Source organism: Gadus chalcogrammus, chromosome 15, assembly GCF_026213295.1.
Source record: "Gadus chalcogrammus isolate NIFS_2021 chromosome 15, NIFS_Gcha_1.0, whole genome shotgun sequence".
Lineage (NCBI taxonomy): Eukaryota > Metazoa > Chordata > Actinopteri > Gadiformes > Gadidae > Gadus > Gadus chalcogrammus.
In genome coordinates, this window is record NC_079426.1 from 285707 (window position 1) to 309861 (window position 24155).

Genomic DNA, 24155 nt, shown 5'->3' on the forward strand with positions numbered 1-24155 from the left:
GAGCTGGGCTCCTTTTGGAATGTCCTGGAGAGTGTGTGTGTGCACACGCGGCTGTTTGTGTTTCAGTGATAGCGCCGGCGGAATGCGACCAGCTTGTGTCTGAATGTGCCTTTGTGTGTTTTGGGTGTCAACACTGCAACAGGACCAACGAGAACATGGCGGCCAAAAGTGAAAAAATCGAATTAAAACCGTTTTCTTTATGAAAGAATCTTTGTTGGCCTGATATTAGTTTTTTTTTTTTTTTTTTTTACTTCTGATGAGCGCCAAAGCAAATGTTTCCACATATCAATGTCAGACACAACGGATGAGAAGATGCCCCTCTGAATATTTGGCTGAGTGACTCTCTGAACGTGACACTCTCTCACTCTGCCTCTCGCTGTGGGGAGTGTCTCGCCGGGGGCCGTGCCTGTCAGCTCCCACCTCTGACTCATGCTTCTCAGCGGGGCCCAAGTCGACGGCCCCCCTCAGGGGCCAGCCAGTACATCACATGCACGGCAAAACCCGGCCAGGGGCCCCCGAGAGAGAGCCCTTGTTCTGGGAGCTCAAATCCCATAATTGCAGAGCTGACAGTGATAGCTAGCGTACGAGACACCCTCACCTGGTCGGGAGGAATGAAAACATCCACTGTCAGGGGGGGTGAGGAGACCAGGCAGGAGGCGCTGGCAGCAGGTATGGGACCATCTGTGGAGGAAGCGAAGGGGGGAGGGGCTGAATGGGAAACGCAGTGCGAGTAGTGTGTGGTACAGTAAGACTCTGCGACCCCCCAGTCCACGTGTACAGCGTCAAGCCTCAGCGCAGGTTTATCGTACGTTGTCCATTTAACACGCGTCTCAAACCAGGGCAGCGAGCGAGACATGAGGGGCGCTCAGAGACAACCGTAAACACACAGCGCCGTGTTTCCAGCCGGAGGTTTAGAGATCGGACGAGGAAACCGGCTTTCAGGGCGGGGGAAACGGGGTGTGGGGCGGCCTTCATTTATCAACCTCTTCAGTCGCTGCAGACAGCTGTTAGGAGAGAGCGCCTTGTGGCCTGTGTGTTTACACGTTACGGCTCAGCCCAAGGCCTCCAGGACCGCAGGGGACATGGAGCTCTGGGCTCATTTCCTATATCCTACATGGAAATACTCTAATAGCGATTACATGGAAATACTCGCTCTTACCCTGATCAAAATAGTTTGTTCAGGGTCATAGCTTTTTTTCTTGGTTTTAAGCCATCTGAAGATGGGGTGCGATGTAGGCCTAGCATGTAGGCCTATACATCTTCGCCTCTCCAACTTAAACTTGAAGGGGGTTGAACAATCCAGATATATTAGGGAATATACACTAATTACTCTTACTAATGCGTCGCCAACAGCTAGATTGACATATTTTGTTTAGAGGAGCACCCCAGGGCAGATACGTAACGCAGTAAAGCTGTCATTTCTCAGTCCCAGGGCCTGGAAAGCTGTGAGAAAAATCCACAGCTTTTTTGCATTAACGGAGGGGGTTAGCTCATGGGTCTACGGCACCACCTTGTGGCCAGAAAACAAATATGTGTTGTTATTTTCTCCCGTATGCTCGCCCCCTTTCGTTATTAACGGGGCATGTGTATGTATATTTGTCAATCACTAAGCGGGGTCTCTATTGGTCATCAGCCCGGGACTATTGCGTATTATCGCTCTTTGACCTCTATGTGATCCCCTTTAGGATTGGTTTAACTGATTTCCTTGACGCTCATTGGTTTATTTGATCACGCCCATTTCGCCTTTCCCAAATCCTAGGTGAAGGGAAAGTCCATCTCTTTCATCCCGTGAACATCTCCTGAATTTCCTACCTTCTCCCGTCTGACAATATTCTCTGATATTGAATAATGTCGGTGTTCCGCGACGTCACCCAGGCGGTCCCCGTTGCTGTCTTCAAACTATCTCAAGATTTCAATAATGACCAGGATCCCAACAAGGTGAACCTCGGAGTGGGAGGTAATATAACGATTACTGTGATTGCACTGTGCACTACTCTCACGATTATTCAAATGCGTTGTACTGGTCTATCTAATAATAGAATAGCAGGCTTGATGCGTCTAATGGGTGCATGTGTGGCCGTAGACTGAGACTAAACAACCCAGTCTCTTTAATTGTATCACTCCACTGAACGATACAGAGAAGCAGTGTAATGATGCCCTGCTCGTTATTTACTTACTAACGTATTTTAATTAGTTGTTACAGCACAAAGCACTTGCTGGATTAACATTCTTCTTAAAAGGCAACGCTAGTCTGCAACTTGACTATGTTTTAGCCTTGGGACAAATGGAATGTCGCTGTCTTTAAGTCGTTTTCGAGGCATTATGCCCATTATTATGGCTTTTATTTTGAAAAGTATTGAGGCGTTCTTGTAGAGTTGCGAAAAAAGAATTGAATTGTAGCCTATATGATGGGCTCTCCGTGGGCATGACGAGGCTCGCCTTACCCGAGTTATTACACGATTAGTACAGCAGGCATAATCCCCTGCTGTCAGCAGACACAGATGGCCAATGGCTACCCTGCTTACTAAAGTAGGCCACAGTTATTTAGTGTAAGGGCAGAGTTTTTAGGGAGAAAATAAAGCCTTCTTCCAGTTCCAGGAATACATCTATATGTTTTTAAACCCCTGAGACATTGATGCGAAATAATTGCGTCTATGTAACTGTTTATCAGCAGCTGTGGTGGGGATATGGCTATAACATAGTAGTGTATTTCTATAATCTTTGATTTTATTACGACTTTGAAGTTAAAGTTGTCTCCCAACTATTAAACCGACTATATTACGTGTCCAAAATGTTACACATGAAAATAAATATCAGGACACTTTCGGAAAAAACACTTGGTCACTATTTCTATGGATATTCTTAGTCACATTTTCTACTTTAACCCACTGGGATTACCCTTATATTTACCTGAACTCGCCACCAGGGAGCGGTATTGTGCTGGTTAAAGACCACATGCTCATGATGTACAGGGTGTCGTTGCCCGTTGTAATATCGATCCTCCGGTTGTCAGCCTACAGGACGGACGAGGGGCTGCCCTGGGTTCTGCCCGTGGTGAAGAAGGTGGAGAAGGTGATCGCCCACGATGACCGCCTGAACCACGAGTACCTGCCCATCCTGGGTCTGCCCGAGTTCAGGTCCTGGGCGTCTAAGATCGCGCTGGGCGCCGCTAGCCCCGCAGTCCAGGAGGACAGGGTGAGTCAATGCCCCCCCTTAATGACATAATGCACACATCAAATGACCTACTTCTTTAACGGTCAGCAGAGGGGTTTCACAGGGGGGGCTGTATGACACACAATCAATATAGAATGACCAAGGGTGCTGATCATATCTCTGAGTATTTTTACCTATTTCACAGAGCCCCACATCCACAAATGCAGCCCCATTCGATCTCTGAACATAGGCTTAGAGTTTTAGCGGTCCAATCGTATATATGCAACGGTTCAGACCACTGGGCAGGTTGCACATGCCCGGTGTTGTGTTTATGTGGGAATTCTGATCTGCGGCCATGAGTTTCCTTCACAAACTTCAAAAACAAGTTTCCAATAAACATGAAGGGCAAGGTAGCGACCAGAACCCGAGGTTAGCAGATGTCTTTCACAGTGCATTATAATCCAGGGCCGAGTGTTAGAGCTGGTTCTGGAGGATGGAGAGGGACCTGCAGAGGCTATGGCGCCACTGGTCAAATGTTGTACCAGTGAATCTCCTGCTGGGTAAGCAGTGACCTGCGACCTCTCTTCATCTCTCTGCCCAGGTGGGAGCAGTTCAGTGTCTGGGGGGGACGGGGGCTTTGAAGATCGGAGCCGAGTTCCTCCGGCGCTTCCACAACGGCAGCAACAACACCAAGACACCCGTCTACGTGTCCGCACCTACCTGGGGTAGGTGCTCGCTCGCTCGCTCACTCACTCACTCACTCGCTCACTCACTCACTCACTCACTCACCCACTCACTCACTCACTCACTCAGCACTGGTTTGAGTTAGATCTACTGTCTTTATGTTCAGGATGGTGTTAGTTAGATTTACATTTATACTTGAAGTTGGGCTGTTTTTAATCGGATACGTCTTCTGTTTAGAAAACCACAACGCAGTGTTTGCCAGCGCCGGCTTTGAGGACGTGCGTTCCTACAAGTACTGGGATGCCCAGAACAGAGGCTTGGATCTGGCTGGTTTCCTTGGTGACCTGGAGGTGAGTCACATGGTCGTCAATCCCATCTCACTCTATTCAAAACATAAAGCCATTCTACGTCATCAGCACACGCACATGATGGAGACAACAAGCAGATACACGACCCAGGAGACCCTGAGGTCGGAGACAGACAGACGAGGACAGGAACAGAATCAATATAGCGACTAAAAACAGCTTTCCCCTAGTCCTGTTCTTGACATAACTTCAAAAGGTTAGTGAGTGCTACTTATACCCCCCAGTAATTAACTTCTCTCCTTTGGTTTCTCCTTTTGTTTCTCCTGTCTCTCCCCCTCTCCTTCTTTGATTCTTCCTTTCCACCTTTCTTTGGGTCTAGACGTGCCCAGAGCACTCCATCTTTGTTCTGCATGCATGTGCCCACAACCCCACCGGCACCGACCCCACGCAGGAGCAGTGGATGAAGATCGCTGAGGTCATGATGGTACGGCCCACGCACACACTCTCCAGAGGAGAAGGTGGGTGGGGCCCTCACCTGGAGGTGGGTGGGGCCCTCACCTTGTGTTTCTCTCCAGAGGAGGAGGCTCTTCGTGTTCTTCGACTCGGCCTACCAGGGGTTCGCCTCAGGCGACCTGGACAAGGACGCCTGGGCCATCCGCTACTTCGTCTCCATGGGCTTCGAGATGTTCTGCGCTCAGTCCTTCTCCAAGAACTTTGGCCTCTACAGTAAGACACACGGAGAACTCGCTCACAGTCTCTCTCCCAGAGTGGCTTCGCTCTGTGAAACTGGGCAGCAATGTTATGAATCGCTCCCTGAACAGCTATTGGTCCTTGGTCGACTAAACCAATGAATGTGCACCACATTTCGCTGCACATTGCTGAATGTTTCAGAACGTAACGACAACAACAAACCCTATGCGTCTGTATAAAGGGGGGTTCAAGGGTCAAACGGGGCCCCTTTCAGCCTCCTTTGCGGTCTCCCTTCAGACGAGCGCGTGGGCAACCTGACCATCGTGGCGCGCGACCCTGACAACCTGCAGCGCGTCCTGTCCCAGATGGAGAAGATCGTGCGGACCACCTGGTCCAACCCTCCGTCCCAGGGCGCCCGCCTGGTCGCCATCACGCTCAGCGACCCGGGGCTCTTCGAGGACTGGTGAGCGCCGCGGTCTAACCCCCAGCCCGATCCCTGGTCTAAGAGGTCTCTGGGAGGTCTAACTCCCATCCCGTTCCCTGGTCTAAGAGGTCTCTGGGAGGTCTAACCCCCAGCCTGATCCCTGGTCAAAGAGATCTCTGGGAGGTCTAACTCCCAGCCCGTTGGTCTCTGGGGGGTCTAACTCCCATCCCGATCCCTGGTCTAAGAGGTCTCTGGGAGGTCTAACTCCCACCCCGTTCCCTGGTCTAAGAGGTCTCTGGGAGGTCTAACTCCCATCCCGTTCCCTGGTCTAAGAGGTCTCTGGGAGGTCTAACCCCCAGCCTGATCCCTGGTCAAAGAGGTCTCTGGGAGGTCTAACTCCCAGCCCGTAGGTCTCTGGGGGGTCTAACTCCCAGCCCGTTCCCTGGTCAAAGAGGTCTCTGGGAGGTCTAACTCCCAGCCCGTAGGTCTCTGGGGGGTCTAACTCCCAGCCCGTTCCCTGGTTTAAGAGGTCTCTGGGAGGTCTAACTCCCAGCCCGTTGGTCTCTGGGAGGTCTCTGGGAGGTCTAACTCCCAGCCCGTTCCCTGGTCTAAGAGGTCTCTTGGAGGTCTAACTCCCAGCCCGTTCCCTGGTCAAAGAGATCTCTGGGAGGTCTAACTCCCAGCCCGTTGGTCTCTGGGAGGTCCCTGGGAGGTCTAACTCCCAGCCCGTTCCCTGGTCTAAGAGGTCTCTTGGAGGTCTAACTCCCAGCCCGTTCCCTGTTCAAAGAGGTCTCTGGGAGGTCTAACTCCCAGAGGTCTCTGGGAGGTCTAACTCCCAGCCCGTTCCCTGTTCAAAGAGGTCTCTGGGAGGTCTAACTCCCAGAGGTCTCTGGGAGGTCTAACTCCCAGCCCGTTCCCTGTTCAAAGAGGTCTCTGGGAGGTCTAACTCCCAGCCCGGTCTCTGGGAGGTCTAACTCCCAGCCCGTTCCCTGGTCTAAGAGGTCTCTGGGAGGTCTAACTCCCAGCCCGTTCCCTGGTCTAAGAGGTCTCTGGGAGGTCTAACTCCCAGCCCGTTCCCTGGTCAAAGAGGTCCCTGGGAGGTCTAACTCCCAGCCCGTTCCCTGGTCAAAGAGGTCTCTGGGAGGTCTAACTCCCAGCCCGTTCCCTGGTCTAAGAGGTCTCTGGGAGGTCTAACTCCCAGCCCGTTCCCTGGTCTAAGAGGTCTCTGGGAGGTCTAACTCCCAGCCCGTTCCCTGGTCTAAGAGGTCTCTGGGAGGTCTAACTCCCAGCCCGTTCCCTGGTCTAAGAGGTCTCTGGGAGGTCTAACTCCCAGCCCGTTCCCTCGTCAAAGAGGTCTCTGGGAGGTCTAACTCCCAGCCCGGTCTCTGGGAGGTCTAACTCCCAGCCCGGTCTCTGGGAGGTCTAACTCCCAGCCCGTTCCCTGGTCTAAGAGGTCTCTGGGAGGTCTAACTCCCAGCCCGTTGGTCTCTGGGAGGTCTAACTCCCAGCCCGTTCCCTGGTCAAAGAGGTCCCTGGGAGGTCTAACTCCCAGCCCGTTCCCTGGTCTAAGAGGTCTCTGGGAGGTCTAACTCCCAGCCCGTTCCCTGGTCTAAGAGGTCTCTGGGAGGTCTAACTCCCAGCCCGTTCCCTGGTCTAAGAGGTCTCTGGGAGGTCTAACTCCCAGCCCGTTCCCTGGTCTAAGAGGTCTCTGGGAGGTCTAACTCCCAGCCCGTTCCCTGGTCAAAGAGGTCTCTGGGAGGTCTAACTCCCAGCCCGTTGGTCTCTGGGAGGTCTAACTCCCAGCCCGTTCCCTGGTCAAAGAGGTCTCTGGGAAAAGGCCGGCTTTTTTGAAAAAGGCTTGTCTTTAATTAAATGAACTGGGTTGTATTTTAATGATTCTAGGATTTGCATTTGGCAAGTTTGAAATTAATTTGGCAGGATTATAATCAATACCCGGGCAGTCATCCAGACACGCGTCTTGCCTGCTGACTCGGTGTGTCAGTGCTCTGAATGATCTGTGAATGATTTGGAACCTGGCGGGATTGGAATAGGTCCGGCAGGACTCTGATGAATCGGACAGGAATCCAATAACTGCCTGCACCCGATCTGCACGTCATCAGTACACACCCTTGTGACAAACTGTGTGTGTGTGTGTGTGTGTGTGTGTGTGTGTGTGTGTGTGTGTGTGTGTGTGTGTGTGTGTGTGTGTGTGTGTGTGTGTGTGTGTGTGTGTGTGTGCGTGCGTGCGTGCGTGCGTGCGTGCGTGCGTGCGTGCGTGCGTGCGTGCGTGCGTGCGTGCGTGCGTGCGTGCGTGCGTGCGTGTGTGTGTGTGTGTGTGTGCGTGTGCGCGCTGTTCCGTGCGGATCCAGGAAGGCCAACGTGAAGACCATGGCGGATCGGGTGCTGCTGATGCGGGCCCAGCTTCAGGCTAAGCTGCAGGCCCTGGGGACCCCGGGGACCTGGGGCCACATCACCCAGCAGATCGGCATGTTCAGCTTCACCGGCCTCAACCGTGAGTGGTGGATGGTGGATGGATGCTATAGGGACCGACATTCGATTGAACGAAAATATTGAAAACAATGGATGATAAAACAGAGAGGGACTCTGACTGGTTCCTGCTGATATCGCTCATACTCTCATTGAGAGAGGATTGAGATCAACATACTATAAATAAGCTGAAGCACACCTGGACAGACGGCGGGCTGTCCCAGCTGCGGTTGGCCCTCAGCCTGTGATGACATGTCCAAGTACAAAACACACAGAGCCAACAAAACTAGCACCATGAAATATATTATCCACAATATTCACCAGTTTAACAACTTAAACGCCAAAAATAAAGATTTTATGTCCCAATAAAACAAAACAAAAAATAACTGGTTGTGATAACCGCCAGGGGATTTCATAACGGCTTGTCTAGTACTTTGAAGTGTCAAGAGACAATGTAGTAAACCACCAGAGCCAAAACACACACAAAACACACACTGCCACACCTTTGTGTGTCTGTGTGTGTGTTTATGTCTGCTTGTTCTAGAAAGTCACTAAGAATTGTTTAATCATTAACTTAATGATCAATGACAAACTTGTATTATTACTCATGAAACCGTCTCTATCTCTCTCCCTCACTCTGTCTCTGTCTCTCTCTCTCTCCCTCACTCTGTCTCTCTCTCTCACTCACTCACTCACTCACTCACTCACTCACTCACTCACTCACTCACTCACTCACTCACTCACTCACTCTCGCTCTCTCTCTCTCTCACTGTCTCTCTCTCTCTCTCTCTCTCTCTCTCTCTCTCACTCTCTCACTCTGTCTCTCTCTGTCTCTCTGTCTCTCTCTCTCTCTCTCTCTCTCTCACTCACTCTATCTCACTCTATCTCTGTCCTCCCTTCTCCCTCTGCAGCCAAACAGGTGGAGTACATGGTCAAGGAGAGGCACGTGTACCTTATGGCCAGCGGCCGCATCAACATGTGCGGCCTGACCACCAAGAACATTGACTATGTGGCCCAGTCCATCCACGCCACGGTCACCAGCGTCCAGTAGAGGTTCTGCTCACCGGGGGGGGGAGGGGGGGAATAAGCTCATTTTATGCCCCGGCGCTTTTTGCTAGGATTTCAACTTGTATTTGCTATCAGCACACACTACTTCCCCACCGTTTGATCCACCACTCCGGTCCATTCCCAGAGGAGTTGACGGGCTCATTGGTGCTTACCTTAGAATTTAATTAGGTTTTTAATCTCTTAACACACACCCAAACACGCACACACCAAAGCACATCATAGAGAAGTGTTTGAGTACAATAAGTCAGTATGTCTGCTCCAGTCTGCAGCCTATTGATTCACATTGTCGGGTGTTGATCTTGTTTGGTCGTGTGTCATCTCCAGGCAATATGTTGAACATCATGGCTGAATGAACTTGTATACTTATTCATCGCCGGAGAACAAACCGGGTGTTCAGCTTTGGCCGAACACATCTCAGCTGTGGAGTTGGATTGGGAGTTTGAAGGAAGAATTAAAAATGGACTTGATCATGGATTGCCATGACCTAGCTGTTGAGCAATTGATCAAATCGGTAACACTAGATTATTATTGTTGTTTATTGTTTATTGAATGGATCCCCATTAGCCGACGCCGAAGCGGCAGCTAGTTTATTATAAAATACAATGTTGATGTACTTTATTGTTTAAATACTGTAATTTATCCAGCAGATGTTATTATCTCAGGTGTGGGCTCCAGTACCACATGTTAAAATCGATATGCCAGTATAGGGACCACGTTCTTGAGCAGGATATGGCATCATGCCGTGACTCCCAGAATGGGTACCCAGAACCCTGTAATGTGAAATAATGAAGAACTTCAGAATAAATGCTTTGTAAGTCGTTTTTCTTTCATGTCTTCGTTAACGCTGGAATTTGGAGTAGAGTTTAAGATGAATAAATGCATTACAAATTACATGCAAAACACCAAGCAGTCATTTCAATATTTTTATTTAACATATTATCGTCCATCTAGAATAAAGAGATGTACTTCATCTGTTGGTATATATTATATTCATTTATATATCTGAACAGCTCTCGTTTTTACAAAATGTCCTAATAATCTGTCATCCTTCCGGCCTTCGTCCATACATAGAAAAGATTTTCCCGCCAAAACATGAAAAGCTTCCCCTGCCTTTCAGCTCACTACAAATTGTGCTTCGAATTTATTCGCTCGGCAGTTGGTTCAAAACGTTTCCTGTACGGCATGGAGTGACGTAAACTACTGAACAGAGGCAGTCGTTCATCCGTTTTCTTTTTTCCTAGCTTTCACCGGGATAGCGTGGCGTGTTTCAGCTCCAGGGGTCAGTTCGTTGACGTCAGTGTGTGGGTCATATTGCACCCCTTTATCACTCCAGAAGCGTTATCTGCCCTGCATTGTACAAGGCCAGAGATAGGCGTACACAAACCGTAGCCAATGTACCCCCCCGCTCCCTTATGCTGTAGAATACCACTGATAAACTATTGAACTGGCTCAAAGATCAACTCTGACGCAATGGCTTAAAATCTCTTAAAATCTCTCGGAAATAAATATAGACTGTATATACCGTTACTATAATACCTAGTCCTATCTGGCTATTGGGCACCGTAAGCATAAATAGCAACCATTCAATAACAACGAGTACCTTTGTTCCTATACGCTCTTTGTCCCTACTGGGCTTCCTTATCTGTCCTCTAGTTAAACTATCGACCTATTAAACACTAGTACTTCGGTTCCCTCTCTTCCTATTAGGAGTAATCTTCTCCTCATGGTATTAGAATCCTCTGCAGAATTCATTTCATTCCTTTCTCCACACCTTGTCCTGTTTAAAGGTGTGGGGGGCTGGAGACTAGAGGGGGAAGTGTGTGTTTAATGTTACCATCATGCTACGGCCCCCTGCGTTAGCATGCAGCGCTACACAGAGACACGGGGATAGCAGAGGTGTTGGTCCTAATGCAGGCAGCATGCAGGGGGAGTCTCCCTGTACGTCCCTTAATGCCCCATGGTTCTTCTTATACCCGTAGCCGTGGTGACCAGACACCCCAGTGGCTGTAGCTTATTGGCTCGTCGTGTCTGTGCTTTAGTGATCTCATCGCCCCTCGTGGGGGGAATACGGCCCGCCTCGTCTGGGGGCCAGACTTTGGAATGAATCTTCACGACACGTTAAGTGGCATGCATGGGCCCTTGATTCATGTCCTTGTGTGTCTGCAGAGTGACAACAGTTTATACGGACAAATAGGCATAAAATAACTAAGATTCAGATTTGATGTGGTAGATATTGCTTATTTCAAATTAACAATCATATTGGGATAACGATTTTCTTTTAACAAAAAAATAAAATAAAATCAGTATTGTACTTTATCTTTTATGTTTTGATTTTCTGCAGAGAGCACCTTTGGCAAGTGGTGAGAAATCTATGGCTTTTAAAGTTTTAATAAAAAATAATATATGGAGGAGTTTTCATTTATTGGATTAATAATGCCATGGCTACCTTATTGTGTCTCTGGCAGTGGTTTGTAATCTTTGATAGCACTGGTAAGCTTTCCGTTGCAACTAGATTTTGCAATGATAGAAACAATGTAATTATCATAAAGTATCTGTAAATGTTAAGCTCCTTAAATTACCCATAAGGTCTCCATGGGCTACACATTAATAAATATATATATCTCTCAGGACTGATAATATCTATTTTACTGTCTCCTGTAATAAATGTTCACAGGAGCTGAGGTGAAGTGTAGCTTATCTACTGGTTGTTTTGTATGTGCTGGTAGATTTGGAGCTTAAAGCACAAAGCATTCAGTGCCTTTTATATCCTATTTCAAGTTTGACAAGGCATTAGAAGTACAAAGTTCCATAAAAGTGGGACTGGACTTCTACAGTGTAACCTGACCAGTAACAACTGTCAGTGTTTGCGTAAGAAACTCTTTGCTTGGTAGAGATTGTTTCAGTGTGTGATCGTTCCTCAAGGTAAGGGAAAAGTGCTATAAAATAAAATAAGCCCTTTACCTTTCCTGAACCCCAGGGCTATTCGAGGTTCCAAAGGGTCAGATCTGCTTCATGCATACAAACAAATAGCTATTGAGATCTCTGGTCTGTCCCCGTCCCATGTGCGCCCCCTATTGGCCGTTGGTCGTCCCGGAGATGTGGTTTAAAGTTCATAGGGGGGGACCTGAGTGTTACCACTGCAGCTACACTGGGTCAGGGCTTAGGATCGATGGATACAAATGTACTCCTCCTTCTCTCCTGCCTCTGGATGTAGCATGGTAGCGTTGTTAGCGCTGATGCTAGCACTCTGCTAGCTCTTCACCGGCGCCGGTTCCGAGCCCTCCTCCTCCAGATTTCTGTCTCCATCGTAGGATTTCTTCCTCGCCTTGTTACCTAGGATACCACAAGCAGAACCGACCTTCAAAACAAATTGGAAAAACAATCTTGCCTGTCCTCAAGTTGTTAGATTTTATATCAGCTGTGGGCCAACCTAGAGTATCTCACACTTAGATTTTATTCTGGCGCAAGCAATTCAAACACTTTCAATGAATGTCATTGGAGTCCTGCAAGGTCATACTGGGTTATTGTTTTACTGAATCATCCACAACATCTGCAGTGGAGTGTGTTCACTGACTGGGGAGGGAGACGGAATGTAGACTTGTTGCTAAGATACCTGGTCGCGATGTCAGATGGGGAAACTTGGGGTACAGCTGTGTGTATGTGTTTGTGTGTGAATATGACTGTGTGTGTGTGACTATGACTGTGTGTGTGTGTGTGTGTGTGTGTGTGTGTGTGTGTGTGTGTGTGTGTGTGTGTGTGTGTGTGTGTGAGACTATGCCCGTGTGTGTGTGTGTGTGTGTGACTATGACTGTGTGTGTGTGTGTATGTGAGACTATGCCTGTGTGTGTGTGTGTGACTATGCCTGTGTGTGTGTGTGTGTGTGTGTGTGTGTGTGTGTGTGTGTGTGTGTGTGTGTGTGTGTGTGTCTGACTGACTGACTGACTGACTGATTGACTCTGTGTGTGTGTGTGTGTGTGTGTGTGTGTGTGTGTGTGTGTGTGTGTGTGTGTGTGTGTGTGTGTGTGTGTGTGTGTGGGTGGGTTGACGCACTAGCTCTGACAGATCTCCCCACTCACTTATCTTGCGCAGGAGCTTCTTCCCGACGGTCTCTTCGGAGCTGGAGAGAGAGAAGGAGCTGATGCAGGGCGAGGTGTCTGTCCAGAGAGACAAGGACACGATTCACATTAGGCCGAGCGGATGGCCCTGATCTGTCCCCACACACTGGAGGCCGAGCGGATGGCCCTGATCTGTCCCCACACACTGGATCCAATCACATCCCAGAATCCAGACCGTTTCATTGACTGTGGACATCTCCGCTCCTCTTTCCTCATCAACATCTCCCTGAAATCAAGTGGTGGTTGTGTGTGTGTGTGTGTGTGTGTGTAGGTGTGTGTGTGTGGATGTGTGTGTGTGTGTGTGTGTGTGTGTGTGTGTGTGTGTGTGTGTGTGTGTGTGTGTGTGTGTGTGTGTGTGTGTGTGTGTGTGTGTGTGTGTGTGTGTGTGTGTGTCTCCCCTGCCCTCACCCTGGTCCTGGCTGCTCTCGGGCCGGTCCTCGTGGATGAAGGGGATCTCGTCCATGCGGAGGAACACCGTGTCGTTGGGGCTGCGCTGGCCGTCTGACTTGCTGCCTGTTGGAAGGAGAGCTCGAGGTGACCCTTAAGGCCACGGAGGGAGCGAGCCGGGTGTGCCAATGGGTTTCACTGCGAGGAAATGTCCTCCGTACACTTGAACATCAAGTACTAGCTGGAGCGCTGTTAAGCAGCGGGCCAGGGCACGGAAGCTCAACCAGAGAGGCTCTCGCTGTGAAGCTTCACCTCTATCTGAACCTCAAGACCGTTCATCTTATTGTTGTTTGGATACAAAATGATCTGCTAAACGACCGAACTTGACTGACTTGAATAGCGAATAATTAGCACATAATTACAATGACTCATGAACAGCTTCTCAGATATACAAACAAATCATGCAGGAACATGACTCACTGTTTTTGAGAACAAGGGACACTAAGTTCCCGATGTCTTGCAAGGCTTCTATCAAACTCTGGAATGCCCTGCCGCTCGTGAGGCGCCGAAGCACAACAACATCCACTCTTAGACTCAGCTCTAGCTCAGCTTTCCTTTCCGCCTCCTGAGTGTACTATGTCCATATTTTCAGTATTGTCTGATCATGTGTGTGACTGCTATTATATATATAAATATACTATGTATGTACTTTTAGGATATGCACTTTATTTGTATAGTGTCCTTTGGTACTTGAAAGGCGCTTTTAAACTAAAATGTATTATTATTATTAATATCATCAGTGTGACCAGCTCTGGTCCGCTCTGGCAGAACGCGGTCACTGACTCTGACCCCCCCCCCCCTCTCTGACGTACGGACGATGCGGTTGCGGTGGTTGAGGCGGGCCGTGGTGCGCAGGCCGGCGTGGGGGGGGTGCAGGTGGGCCAGGCGGGCCAGGCCCAGACGGGCGTGGGCGTGGGGGGGGAGGGGCAGGGCGATGCTGTGGGAGCGGGCCTCGGGGACGGGGGGTCTGCCCTTGGCGTCGCAGGGGTCCGGCGACAGGGGGGAGCAGTCCATCCTGCAGGCCGTCAGGGCGTTCTGGTAGTGGCTCCTGGAGATCTGGGGGGGGGGGGGGGGGGGGGGGGTTTAGTGGAAGAGGCACCCATTGGGAGATTAAGTTTAAAATAAGAATTAGGCAAAGAGCCAAAGTTATTTTGTTTACTTTCTTTGGTTTAATTGTTGCTTATTCACCCTTTTGCGCTTAAAAAGAAGATAGCAACTGTTTTAAAGTCTTCAAGCCCTTCATCTGACCGTCTCTGAATGAGTCAAATTAAATCATAAAAATTTATAAGAAAACCTTCTTTCACAAGGATTCTGACATCTGTGAACCGCTAGTTATATGCATAGATAGAGTGAAAATACGACATGTCCTCAAAGTTCCTGAGGGGCAGTTTGCATAAGCCAAGTAACAATAAAGACATAAAAATAAAATAAAGAACAACATTTGAAAAAGAGATGAAAATATAATGCATGCAAATGCACAGTTGGAATGTGAAACAGCTGCACACCAGAAAGGCAACCGGGTTGGCAGCTCCAGGTTAAACAGCCTCTGCCCCTCCTATGGAGGACATGCTTTACCTGGGGGGCACAGCCCCTGCCCGTTCCTATGGAGGACATGCTTTACCTGGGGGGCACAGCCTCTGCCCCTCCTATGGAGGACATGCTTTACCTGGGGGGCACAGCCTCTGCCTCTCCTATGAAGGACATGCTTTACCTGGGGGGCACAGCCTCTGCCTCTCCTATGAAGGACATGCTTTACCTGGGGGGCACAGCCTCTGCTCCTCCTATGGAGGACATGCTTTACCTGGGGACAGCAGCTCAAACTCACAATGGAAGAAGTACGTATAGATATAGATCTAGATATAAATGTATATGAATAAAAGGAGTGGTATACATAGCATGAGTTTGTATTTCATTTTTTACATGGTCTGTATTTAAATAATGGGTGCATATGCATATAATGTGGGGAAGGAGGAGGTAAATCCAACATTCCTGTTTTAGGCATTCCCAGTGGAACTGAATCCCATTCAACCTTTGTGACGAAGGACAAGAGGATGAATGTGTGGATGAGGAAGAGATAGAGGGGGATCTCTGTGTTGGGTTTAAATGGGGATTAGGACAAATCAAAGAGAGAGAGAGAGAGAGAGAGAGAGAGAGAGACAGAGAGAGAGAGAGAGAGAGAGAGAGAGAGAGAGAGAGAGAGACACAGAGAGAGAGAGAGAGAGAGAGAGGGAGAGAGGGAGAGAGAGAGAGAGAGAGAGAGAGAGAGAGAGACAGAGAGAGAGAGGGAGACAGAGAGAGAGAGAGAGAGAGGAGAGAGAGAGAGAGAGAGAGAGAGAGAGAGAGAGAGAGAGAGAGAGAGAGAGAGCGAGAGACAGAGAGAGAGAGAGAGAGAGAGAGAGAGAGAGAGAGAGAGAGTTAACCTCGAGGCAATGTTGGAAGATTTAATGAGGGTTGCTTAAGAGTGCAGTAATAGTTGGATTATGGCCTCAATCCTTTAATAAAGAGGAACTAACTTCATCAGAAAGTCGAGCGATAAAAAAGAAAACACCAAGCTTGTGTTCTAATTGCTATGGCAACTCTGCACTCTATCCAGATGTTTTTAAACTAAAATATTATTCATCTTGTTGTAGCATAGCTGCACCGATTTAAAATGTATGCTTTAATGGTTCTCAGCCTCACTTGTGAGACGAGTGCATTGCTTCCGTTCACCTATGTGCATGTGGTGCTCTGTGTTTCCATGTTTATCCGTTTACCCGTATGATCTGCAGGTCTGTGAGCTGTCTGACCGAGTAGTCGGGCAGATAGACTCCTCCTCCTACCCCCACCGCGCTCAGGTGACCCACGCTGCCGGCACTCAGCATGGAGTCGGACTGGTTCAGGATACTGCTGCGGGAGCTGCACCTGTGGACTGGAGAGGAGACGGCTCTGGCATCGTCGGGCTAGGTCAGACGAGGTCAGACGAGGTCAGACGAGGTCAGAAGAGGTCAGACGAGGTCAGGCGAGGTCAGACGAGGTCAGACGAGGCTGGGATGGCCTCTCAGAATACTGTGATCTAACACGTGAACCCGCCCATTCACATTGATGACTAAGTACATACGGCTGCAGGGTGGGTATGGCTTCAAACACTACATTTGAATTGCTAACATTGGATTAAGAGGGTAATGTTAAATATTTGTTCATTTTCATTCGTCATAATACTTGCCAAACGACCCTGATGAGTCTTTGTTCGTTCAGTGGATTGACTCAATAAAAAAAAAAAAGTCTCTGAGCTACATATGCAGAATTAGACTTAAACCTAGTCTAACTCTTATCTAAAACCTTGACATGTTTAAACACAGATCCAGGAGCAGTGCTGTAGGGCGGCCAGTGGGAACAGAACCTGCTAATCACTCTTGGCCTGCTTTAATATAATCCTGTTCAGGGGAAATCTTTCTTATCATAATTATTTCTTCAAATGAATGTTCAGGCAGATTCCCACGTGGCCGTGCTGCCCTCCCAGAATCACACTCTGTCCTGACGCTACGTGGGAAGAAACCACGACGACACAAGTGTCATCATTAATCAACCTAACGCGCCCGCCTGTGCTGGTGGACGCTCATCATCGCTGTCATTACCATCATCCCGACATTATCAGGACTGATCATAATGTTCTTAATAATTATCTTAATATCATAATCAGTGTCAGCGTCCCAGACATCAGGCAGCCTTCGTCCTCCTTCACTCACTGAGGGGCAGCAGAGGCACCAGGGACGGCATGCCGTAGTAGGAGAAGGCTCCTTCACTCACTGAGGGGCAGCAGAGGCACCAGGGACGGCATGCCGTAGTAGGAGAAGGCTCCTTCACTCACTGAGGGGCAGCAGAGGCACCAGGGACGGCATGCCGTAGTAGGAGAAGGCTCCTTCACTCACTGAGGGGCAGCAGAGGCACCAGGGACGGCATGCCGTAGTAGGAGAAGGCTCCTTCACTCACTGAGGGGCAGCAGAGGCACCAGGGACGGCATGCCGTAGTAGGAGAAGGCTCCTTCACTCACTGAGGGGCAGCAGAGGCACCAGGGACGGCATGCCGTAGTAGGAGAAGGCTCCTTCACTCACTGAGGGGCAGCAGAGGCACCAGGGACGGCATGCCGTAGTAGGAGAAGGCTCCTTCACTCACTGAGGGGCAGCAGAGGCACCAGGGACGGCATGCCGTAGTAGGAGAAGGCTCCTTCACTCACTGAGGGGCAGCAGAGGCACCAGGGACGGCATGCCGTAGTAGGAGAAGGCTCCTTCACTCACTGAGGGGCAGCAGAGGCACCAGGGACGGCATGCCGTAGTAGGAGAAGGCTCCTTCACTCACTGAGGGGCAGCAGAGGCACCAGGGACGGCATGCCGTAGTAGGAGAAGGCTCCTTCACTCACTGAGGGGCAGCAGAGGCACCAGGGACGGCATGCCGTAGTAGGAGAAGGCTCCTTCACTCACTGAGGGGCAGCAGAGGCACCAGGGACGGCATGCCGTAGTAGGAGAAGGCTCCTTCACTCACTGAGGGGCAGCAGAGGCACCAGGGACGGCATGCCGTAGTAGGAGAAGGCTCCTTCACTCACTGAGGGGCAGCAGAGGCACCAGGGACGGCATGCCGTAGTAGGAGAAGGCTCCTTCACTCACTGAGGGGCAGCAGAGGCACCAGGGACGGCATGCCGTAGTAGGAGAAGGCTCCTTCACTCACTGAGGGGCAGCAGAGGCACCAGGGACGGCATGCCGTAGTAGGAGAAGGCTCCTTCACTCACTGAGGGGCAGCAGAGGCACCAGGGACGGCATGCCGTAGTAGGAGAAGGCTCCTTCACTCACTGAGGGGCAGCAGAGGCACCAGGGACGGCATGCCGTAGTAGGAGAAGGCTCCTTCACTCACTGAGGGGCAGCAGAGGCACCAGGGACGGCATGCCGTAGTAGGAGAAGGCTCCGTTCTCAAACCTCAGCTCCTCCTTACCGATCTCCACCTCCACCCGGCCCTACACACACACACACACACACACACACACACACACACACACACACACACGCACACGCACACGCACACGCACACACACACACACTGAGGGTGAAGGACACGCTTTAGCTACCTCCACACACACACACACACACACACACACACACACACACACACACACACACACACACACACACACACACACACACACACACACTCCTCTGAACGCAGAAGGTATCAGTTTAGATATCAGACATACGTTCACGAAATACAGAGAACCACTGGAGTTAATACCAGCCCACTGGCATGAGGAACCATTTGGTCACTTTAAAACGAAAAGGGCCGGAGTGGATGGTGGAGTGACTCTCAGGCGAGAGGCACTGGTTTGTTTCCCCCATTATCCACATCCTAACCTGTACGGTTGCAAGATTCCTAAACCCTATCTGCTCCTTAATGACATGTATGTGAATTCACTTGAGGTGGATTTCATAAATAGTTCAACCCAAATATATGTATTTGATTTTCCAGCAGGACTGAGCTCAGCTAGTACTGAGTGAAGCAAGTGCTGCACAAACCTAAGCGAGTACTGAGCTCAACTAAGCTATGCTAGGCTAGGAAGGAGCTATGCTGGGCTAGCATGCTGCCTCCAGTATAACCAGCTGAGCCCAGGACTGAGCTCAGCTGGTTATGAATTAGGCTGAACTAGAACTGAGCAGTAATGAGCTACTACCGAGTTAAGCTACGCTAGTACTTAGCAAAGAAAGTGCTGCACAAACCTAAGCGAGTACGAATTCTAATAGAGTTAAACGATGCTAAGCTAGTGCTAGCTGAGCTAGCATGCTACCTGCAGGATGAGGACAAAGTAGTCGACGGGCTTGTTCCTCTGGAAGAGGTAGTGCTGGGGGCAGCGCTTGTCCTTGGGGTTGAACTTGAGCTCCTGGACCACGCTGGGGTGCTTGATGAGACGCAGCAGGATCTTCTCCGACAGGTGACATGGCCGGAAGGGCTCCACCTCTGGAGGGGCAACACGCATACACACACACACACGCACACGCATACACACAGACACACACACACGCACACGCATACACACACACACACACGCACGTGCACACACACACGCAAACAAACACGCACACGCACAAACACGCACACAACCAGTCAGCGACTGTAGATTCTCGGTCCATAAAGCCATCATGATCTCCTCTGGTGAATATCATCCGGCAGGTGGAGTGCATTCTGAACCCACACACACACACACGCACATGCACACACACACACACATACACACACACACATACACACACACACGCACACACACACACACACGCTCACCGGTAGCCAGGAAGCGGTGTGTGGCCAGCAGCAGCTGGGGGGAGACCTTCCCCCTCAGCTCGTTCTCCCCCAGCTTGAAGATGGAGAAGTCCTGCTGCTTCCTCTCGTGGCTGGAGACGCGCCGCTTGGTGCGGTTATCAGCTGGGAACAGGGCCGACGTTAATACAGTGTTCAAGTACTAGTGGAATGTTGTACTATACCACTAATATATACATTGGTTATCAGCTGGGAATACCACCAACATTACCAAAGTATTTTTGTACTAATGTTGGGTTATACTCATTTATACCACTAATATATACCTTGGTTATCAGCTGAGAATACGCCCATACGTATAAATTACTAGTGAAATGTTATACTCATATACACCACTAATATATAATCAGCTGGGAATACCACCAACATTAATACAGTATATACTACAGTATACATACTCATATATCTATACTCTATACACTAACTACTGTACATATTATTCTTATTATTTTAATTGGATTGAGATTGATGTAACTTAGTTTTACTGCCGTGAGCAATGATTTCCCATCTGAGAATAATGACATTCTGTCGTATACTGCGTACACTGACGTACATGCTACGTATTAGCATGTAGCTCATCAGTCAGCCACTTGGCATGTTGACACCCTGATGATGATGATGATGATGATGATGATGATGATGATGATGATGATGATGATGATGATGATGATGATGAAGATAGCGGGGGATGTGCGGATGAGGATGTAATGCCGTGCTTAAGGGCATTGGGGCAGTGGTGGATGGAAGGAGGGTGATTTGCGGAGCATATTTCATGAATAAATGATCTGTTCTATATTGACAGAATATTCATGTCTCTGCGGGAGCGGATACGGCTGGTGGCTGCTCCCCACAGAGGACAGCTGCTGGTAGGAATGGAGGAGGAGGAGAATCCGGAGGGATGGAGCTATATTCTGACCACACACACACACACACACACACACACACACACACACACACACACACACACACACACACACACACACACACACACACACACACACACACACACACACACACACACACACACACAAGCACGCGTTTATGTGCGCATATGGCTGTATGGCGGTTGATTTTTTTTAAACATACATTTTAGCCGGTGTCATGAAACTGGAGCTTTGCTTTCACTGTTGTTGGCATTAAGAGCCTGGGCTGAAATGCCAACCGCAGTATGTATGTCAAGCATCCACAAGCATGCGGTGTATTCTCATTAAAACAAACAAGTGAGATGAGAAGAACCTGGATTATTCATAGAATGAGAGTCTGGGATGTCTGTCTGTCTCCCTCTCTGTCTCACTCTGTCCGTCTGTCTCCCTCTCTCTCTCTCTACCCCGCTCTTTAACCCTTGCTCTCTCTCTCACCCTCTCTCACTCTCTCTCCACGTCTCTGCCAATTAAAGCTGTTTTGATTGGGGTGTTTTATCCACAGGATTAGAGAGTTCCTTCAGTGTAATTAATTATGCATTAGCACGGATGTGGGACAACCGGTGGGATTATGGGAGAGGAACTGGGATCAATATGGAGGCACAGCGCTGGACAGCAGGAGAGGAAGAACCTCATCATCCTCAGCTACCCCATTAACGTGCCCTGACTGAGCTCGTTCCCACCGATGTGCAGTGGCCGATATCGGCACTAATGTGTCAAATCTTTTACAATTGTTATTTGTATATGATATGAAGAGGCAGAAATTACTGATATTAACTATCAAGAATTTGTACAATGTCCTACAATTTATATGTGCTTTAGTTCCTTGTGGCAATGTTTATAAGTCAAAAATTACGCAAGGATGTCTTGTTCAAAAGTATTGATTCGTCTATCTATTGCAGCTTATGAATGTCGGATATGCTGTTGACGTAAACCACATTACTGCTACGATATCAGGAGTAGGGTAATAGGGTGCTTATGGTTAGGGTCAGTACTGACATCCCACAGAGGGGGCGCTGTTGAGGAGCTCATTAGCGCTAAATGGCAGCAGCTGGGTCTGCAGGTGAGGCTCAGGATGTGAGAGTCTGGTAGAGAGGCTCTGGAGGGGGCTCTCGGCAGGGGAGACTTTGAATTCGTAGGAGTAACAGGAAGGACGCACGTTTCTGTCAAGACACTTCTATGAGGGAATCTTTGGTTGTAAATAAACAGGGAAACTGAACGACAGGATTGAAAGCGCGGGCAGGTCAGCTGGAGACGAGACAGAGCTGTTGGCCTACGCCGGCTGTGGACCTGCGGTGAGTACCTCACACCTACCCCCCTAGACAGGTAAGAACACACTCACCCAGGGAGGTTTAGGAACATACTACAAGGTCAACGCACCACATAGGGACGGACTTTAGGTCACGGGCTGTCTACCCGGGTAATACGAGTGTAACATTACCCTTTACTAAAACTGAGAACAGTAAAACTATAAATGCGTTCCCTTCTCTGGGTCCCGGCGCTCAGGGGACTCTGACGAGGCATCGTAGTCCCTGACCCTACCCCTACAGCAGGCCGTCTGAAGGGACTAACTACAGGATAAATAATGCAGAGCTTCAGCCTCAGGGGCCTGGAGCCCTGGCCCACTGCCCCCGTACTGAACCCCCCCCCCCCCCCCTCCCCCACGGCCCCTGTACTGAACCCCCCCCCCCCCCCCCCCCTCCCCCACCCCGACGTACTGAACCCCCCCCCCCCCCCCCCCCCGCCCCCCCCGACGTACTGAAGAGGTCGGTCTCGTCCACGATCTCCGACTTGATGATCTCCTCGATGACGTCCTCCAGGGTCACGAGGCCCATGACCTCGTAGAACGGGTCGCCCTCGCCCTCGCTGTTCACCCGCTGCACCACCGCCAGGTGGGACTTACCTGCAGGGGGGGGCAACATGTTAGAGGGGGGGGCAACATGGTAGAGGGGGGGGGCAACATGGTAGAGGGGGGGGCAACATGTTAGAGGAGGGGGCAACATGGTAGAGGGGGGGGCAACATGTTAGAGGGGGGGGGCAACATGGTAGAGGGGGGGGCAACATGTTAGAGGAGGGGGCAACATGTTAGAGGGGGGGGCAACATGTTAGAGGGGGGGGGGGGTGATCATGGAGGCAGTGTTCAACCTATGCAACCCGGCCAAGAGGGGACTTCCCTGCCATATGTGAGTGGTGGTGGAGGTGGTGGTGGAGGTGATGGAGGTGGAAGGGTTGATGGTGGTGGTGGAGGTGATGGTGATGGTGATGGAGGTGGTGGTGGAGGTGATGCGTGGTGGAAGGGTTGATGGAGGAGGTGGGGGAGGGTTTAGAGATAGTAGGGGTGGGGGAGGGTTAGGAGGAAGGAGATGGCAGTGGGTGTAGTAATGATGACGGAGGTGGTGGTGGTGTAAGTGATGATGGAGGTGGTGGGGGTGGAGGGTGAGGTGGCGGTGGGGGTGTTGGGGACACGAGGACGGAGGAGGCGCTGGTTATGATGATGGAGGATGAGGTGGTGGTGATGCTAGTAGTGGTGGTGGTGGTGCTAGTAGTGGTGGTGGTGATGCTAGTAGTGGTGGTGGTGGTGCTAGTAGTGGTGGTGGTGGTGCTAGTAGTGGTGGTGGTGGTGCTAGTAGTGGTGGTGGTGATGGAGGACATGATGGGGTGGAGGTAGTGAGGGATAGCGATGGAGGTTGGGATTTGGCGAAGGTCGTGGTGACGATGGCGGTGGAGGGAGGGGCGTTGGCGCGTCTAAGGCTGTAATTGTTTGCTAAACACTGTGCTGTCAGAGAGGCAGGGTTGGGGCGCGACGGGAACAGGATACGAATAGCCAACGGACTGAGAGCTGCTTCAGCAAGGCCCTGTTGAGGCAGGAGGAAGAGGAAGAGCCACATTAATGACCCCCAGCTCAGCCCGGGGGGAGGCACAACTTTAGGAGCTTCCACTGGATAATGCGTGACCTTCTTTCTCTTTTCATTTGCTTCCCTTCATTTGAAAGTGTAAATGTTTGGGTGTTTAGTGTGCGTGTGTTTGTACGCGAGTGTGTGTGTGTGTGTGTCTGTTTGGGAGTTGTGACTCATGCAGTGCAGGAATGAGCACAGGCAGATTAAGGGAGACGGTCTGACAGCGGGGAGTTCTCGGCTCTTATATAAACACTGGCATTACGCAACCTGTTTGGGGATGCCTGCATCTGCTGACTAGACTTCCTGTGCTGTCCCCCCACACACACACACACACACACATTAATTGTGTCCGCATCGCGTTGTCTTCATGTCCATTCTTTATGGGAGATGTAATCATTGGTTCAACATCCGTTGTTTGGCCTTCGCTAAACCCCCTGCAGTGACGTAAATAACCGCTCCACCAGAAACATCCAAACCAACTCTGGCAATGACGCCCAATGAGAAAAAAGAGAAAAAGCTGCAGCAAAGTCATGTGATCTTGACGTCCGCGTGCATGATGGCATGATGAAATCACGACATCATCCTCGACGTGGGTCGTAAATACGCCTGCAGGTCTAACCCACCAGCCAAAC

General features: G+C 50.1%; 2 protein-coding genes across 2 annotated transcripts in view; one reads left to right on the top strand and one right to left on the bottom strand.

Annotated features, from left to right (window-relative positions):
• Positions 1–1748: 1748 nt before the first annotated feature.
• got1 (glutamic-oxaloacetic transaminase 1, soluble) lies at positions 1749–9744 on the top strand. Its single transcript, XM_056609559.1, has 9 exons — positions 1749–1957; positions 3014–3195; positions 3755–3878; positions 4075–4187; positions 4522–4626; positions 4718–4868; positions 5130–5295; positions 7626–7768; positions 8655–9744. The coding sequence occupies exons 1-9, from the start codon at positions 1849–1851 to the stop codon at positions 8792–8794; spliced, it is 1233 nt and encodes a 410-aa protein (XP_056465534.1). The 5' UTR covers positions 1749–1848; the 3' UTR covers positions 8795–9744.
• Positions 9745–12012: 2268 nt separating this feature from the next.
• The window catches only part of LOC130404693 (metal transporter CNNM1), a 17992-nt gene continuing 5849 nt past the window's right edge, over positions 12013–24155 (bottom strand). The window contains exons 2-10 of the mRNA XM_056609558.1: positions 22386–22529; positions 19671–19811; positions 19180–19349; positions 18258–18357; positions 16127–16281; positions 14186–14429; positions 13335–13439; positions 12888–12965; positions 12013–12144 (exon numbers count right to left, since the gene is read on the bottom strand). Coding sequence (XP_056465533.1) covers positions 12062–12144; positions 12888–12965; positions 13335–13439; positions 14186–14429; positions 16127–16281; positions 18258–18357; positions 19180–19349; positions 19671–19811; positions 22386–22529 — 1220 coding nt within the window. The 3' untranslated portion in view covers positions 12013–12061. The remainder of the gene's footprint in view (positions 12145–12887; positions 12966–13334; positions 13440–14185; positions 14430–16126; positions 16282–18257; positions 18358–19179; positions 19350–19670; positions 19812–22385; positions 22530–24155) is intronic.

Excerpts from the sequence above, each read along its gene's own strand:
- got1 (XM_056609559.1), top strand. The coding sequence starts at position 1,849 with ATGTCGGTGTTCCGCGACGTCACCCAGGCGGTCCCCGTTGCTGTCTTC. Across the intron at positions 4,188-4,521 it reads GTTTCCTTGGTGACCTGGAG|ACGTGCCCAGAGCACTCCAT; the intron begins GTGAGTCACATG and ends CTTTGGGTCTAG. Across the intron at positions 7,769-8,654 it reads CAGCTTCACCGGCCTCAACC|CCAAACAGGTGGAGTACATG; the intron begins GTGAGTGGTGGA and ends CTCCCTCTGCAG.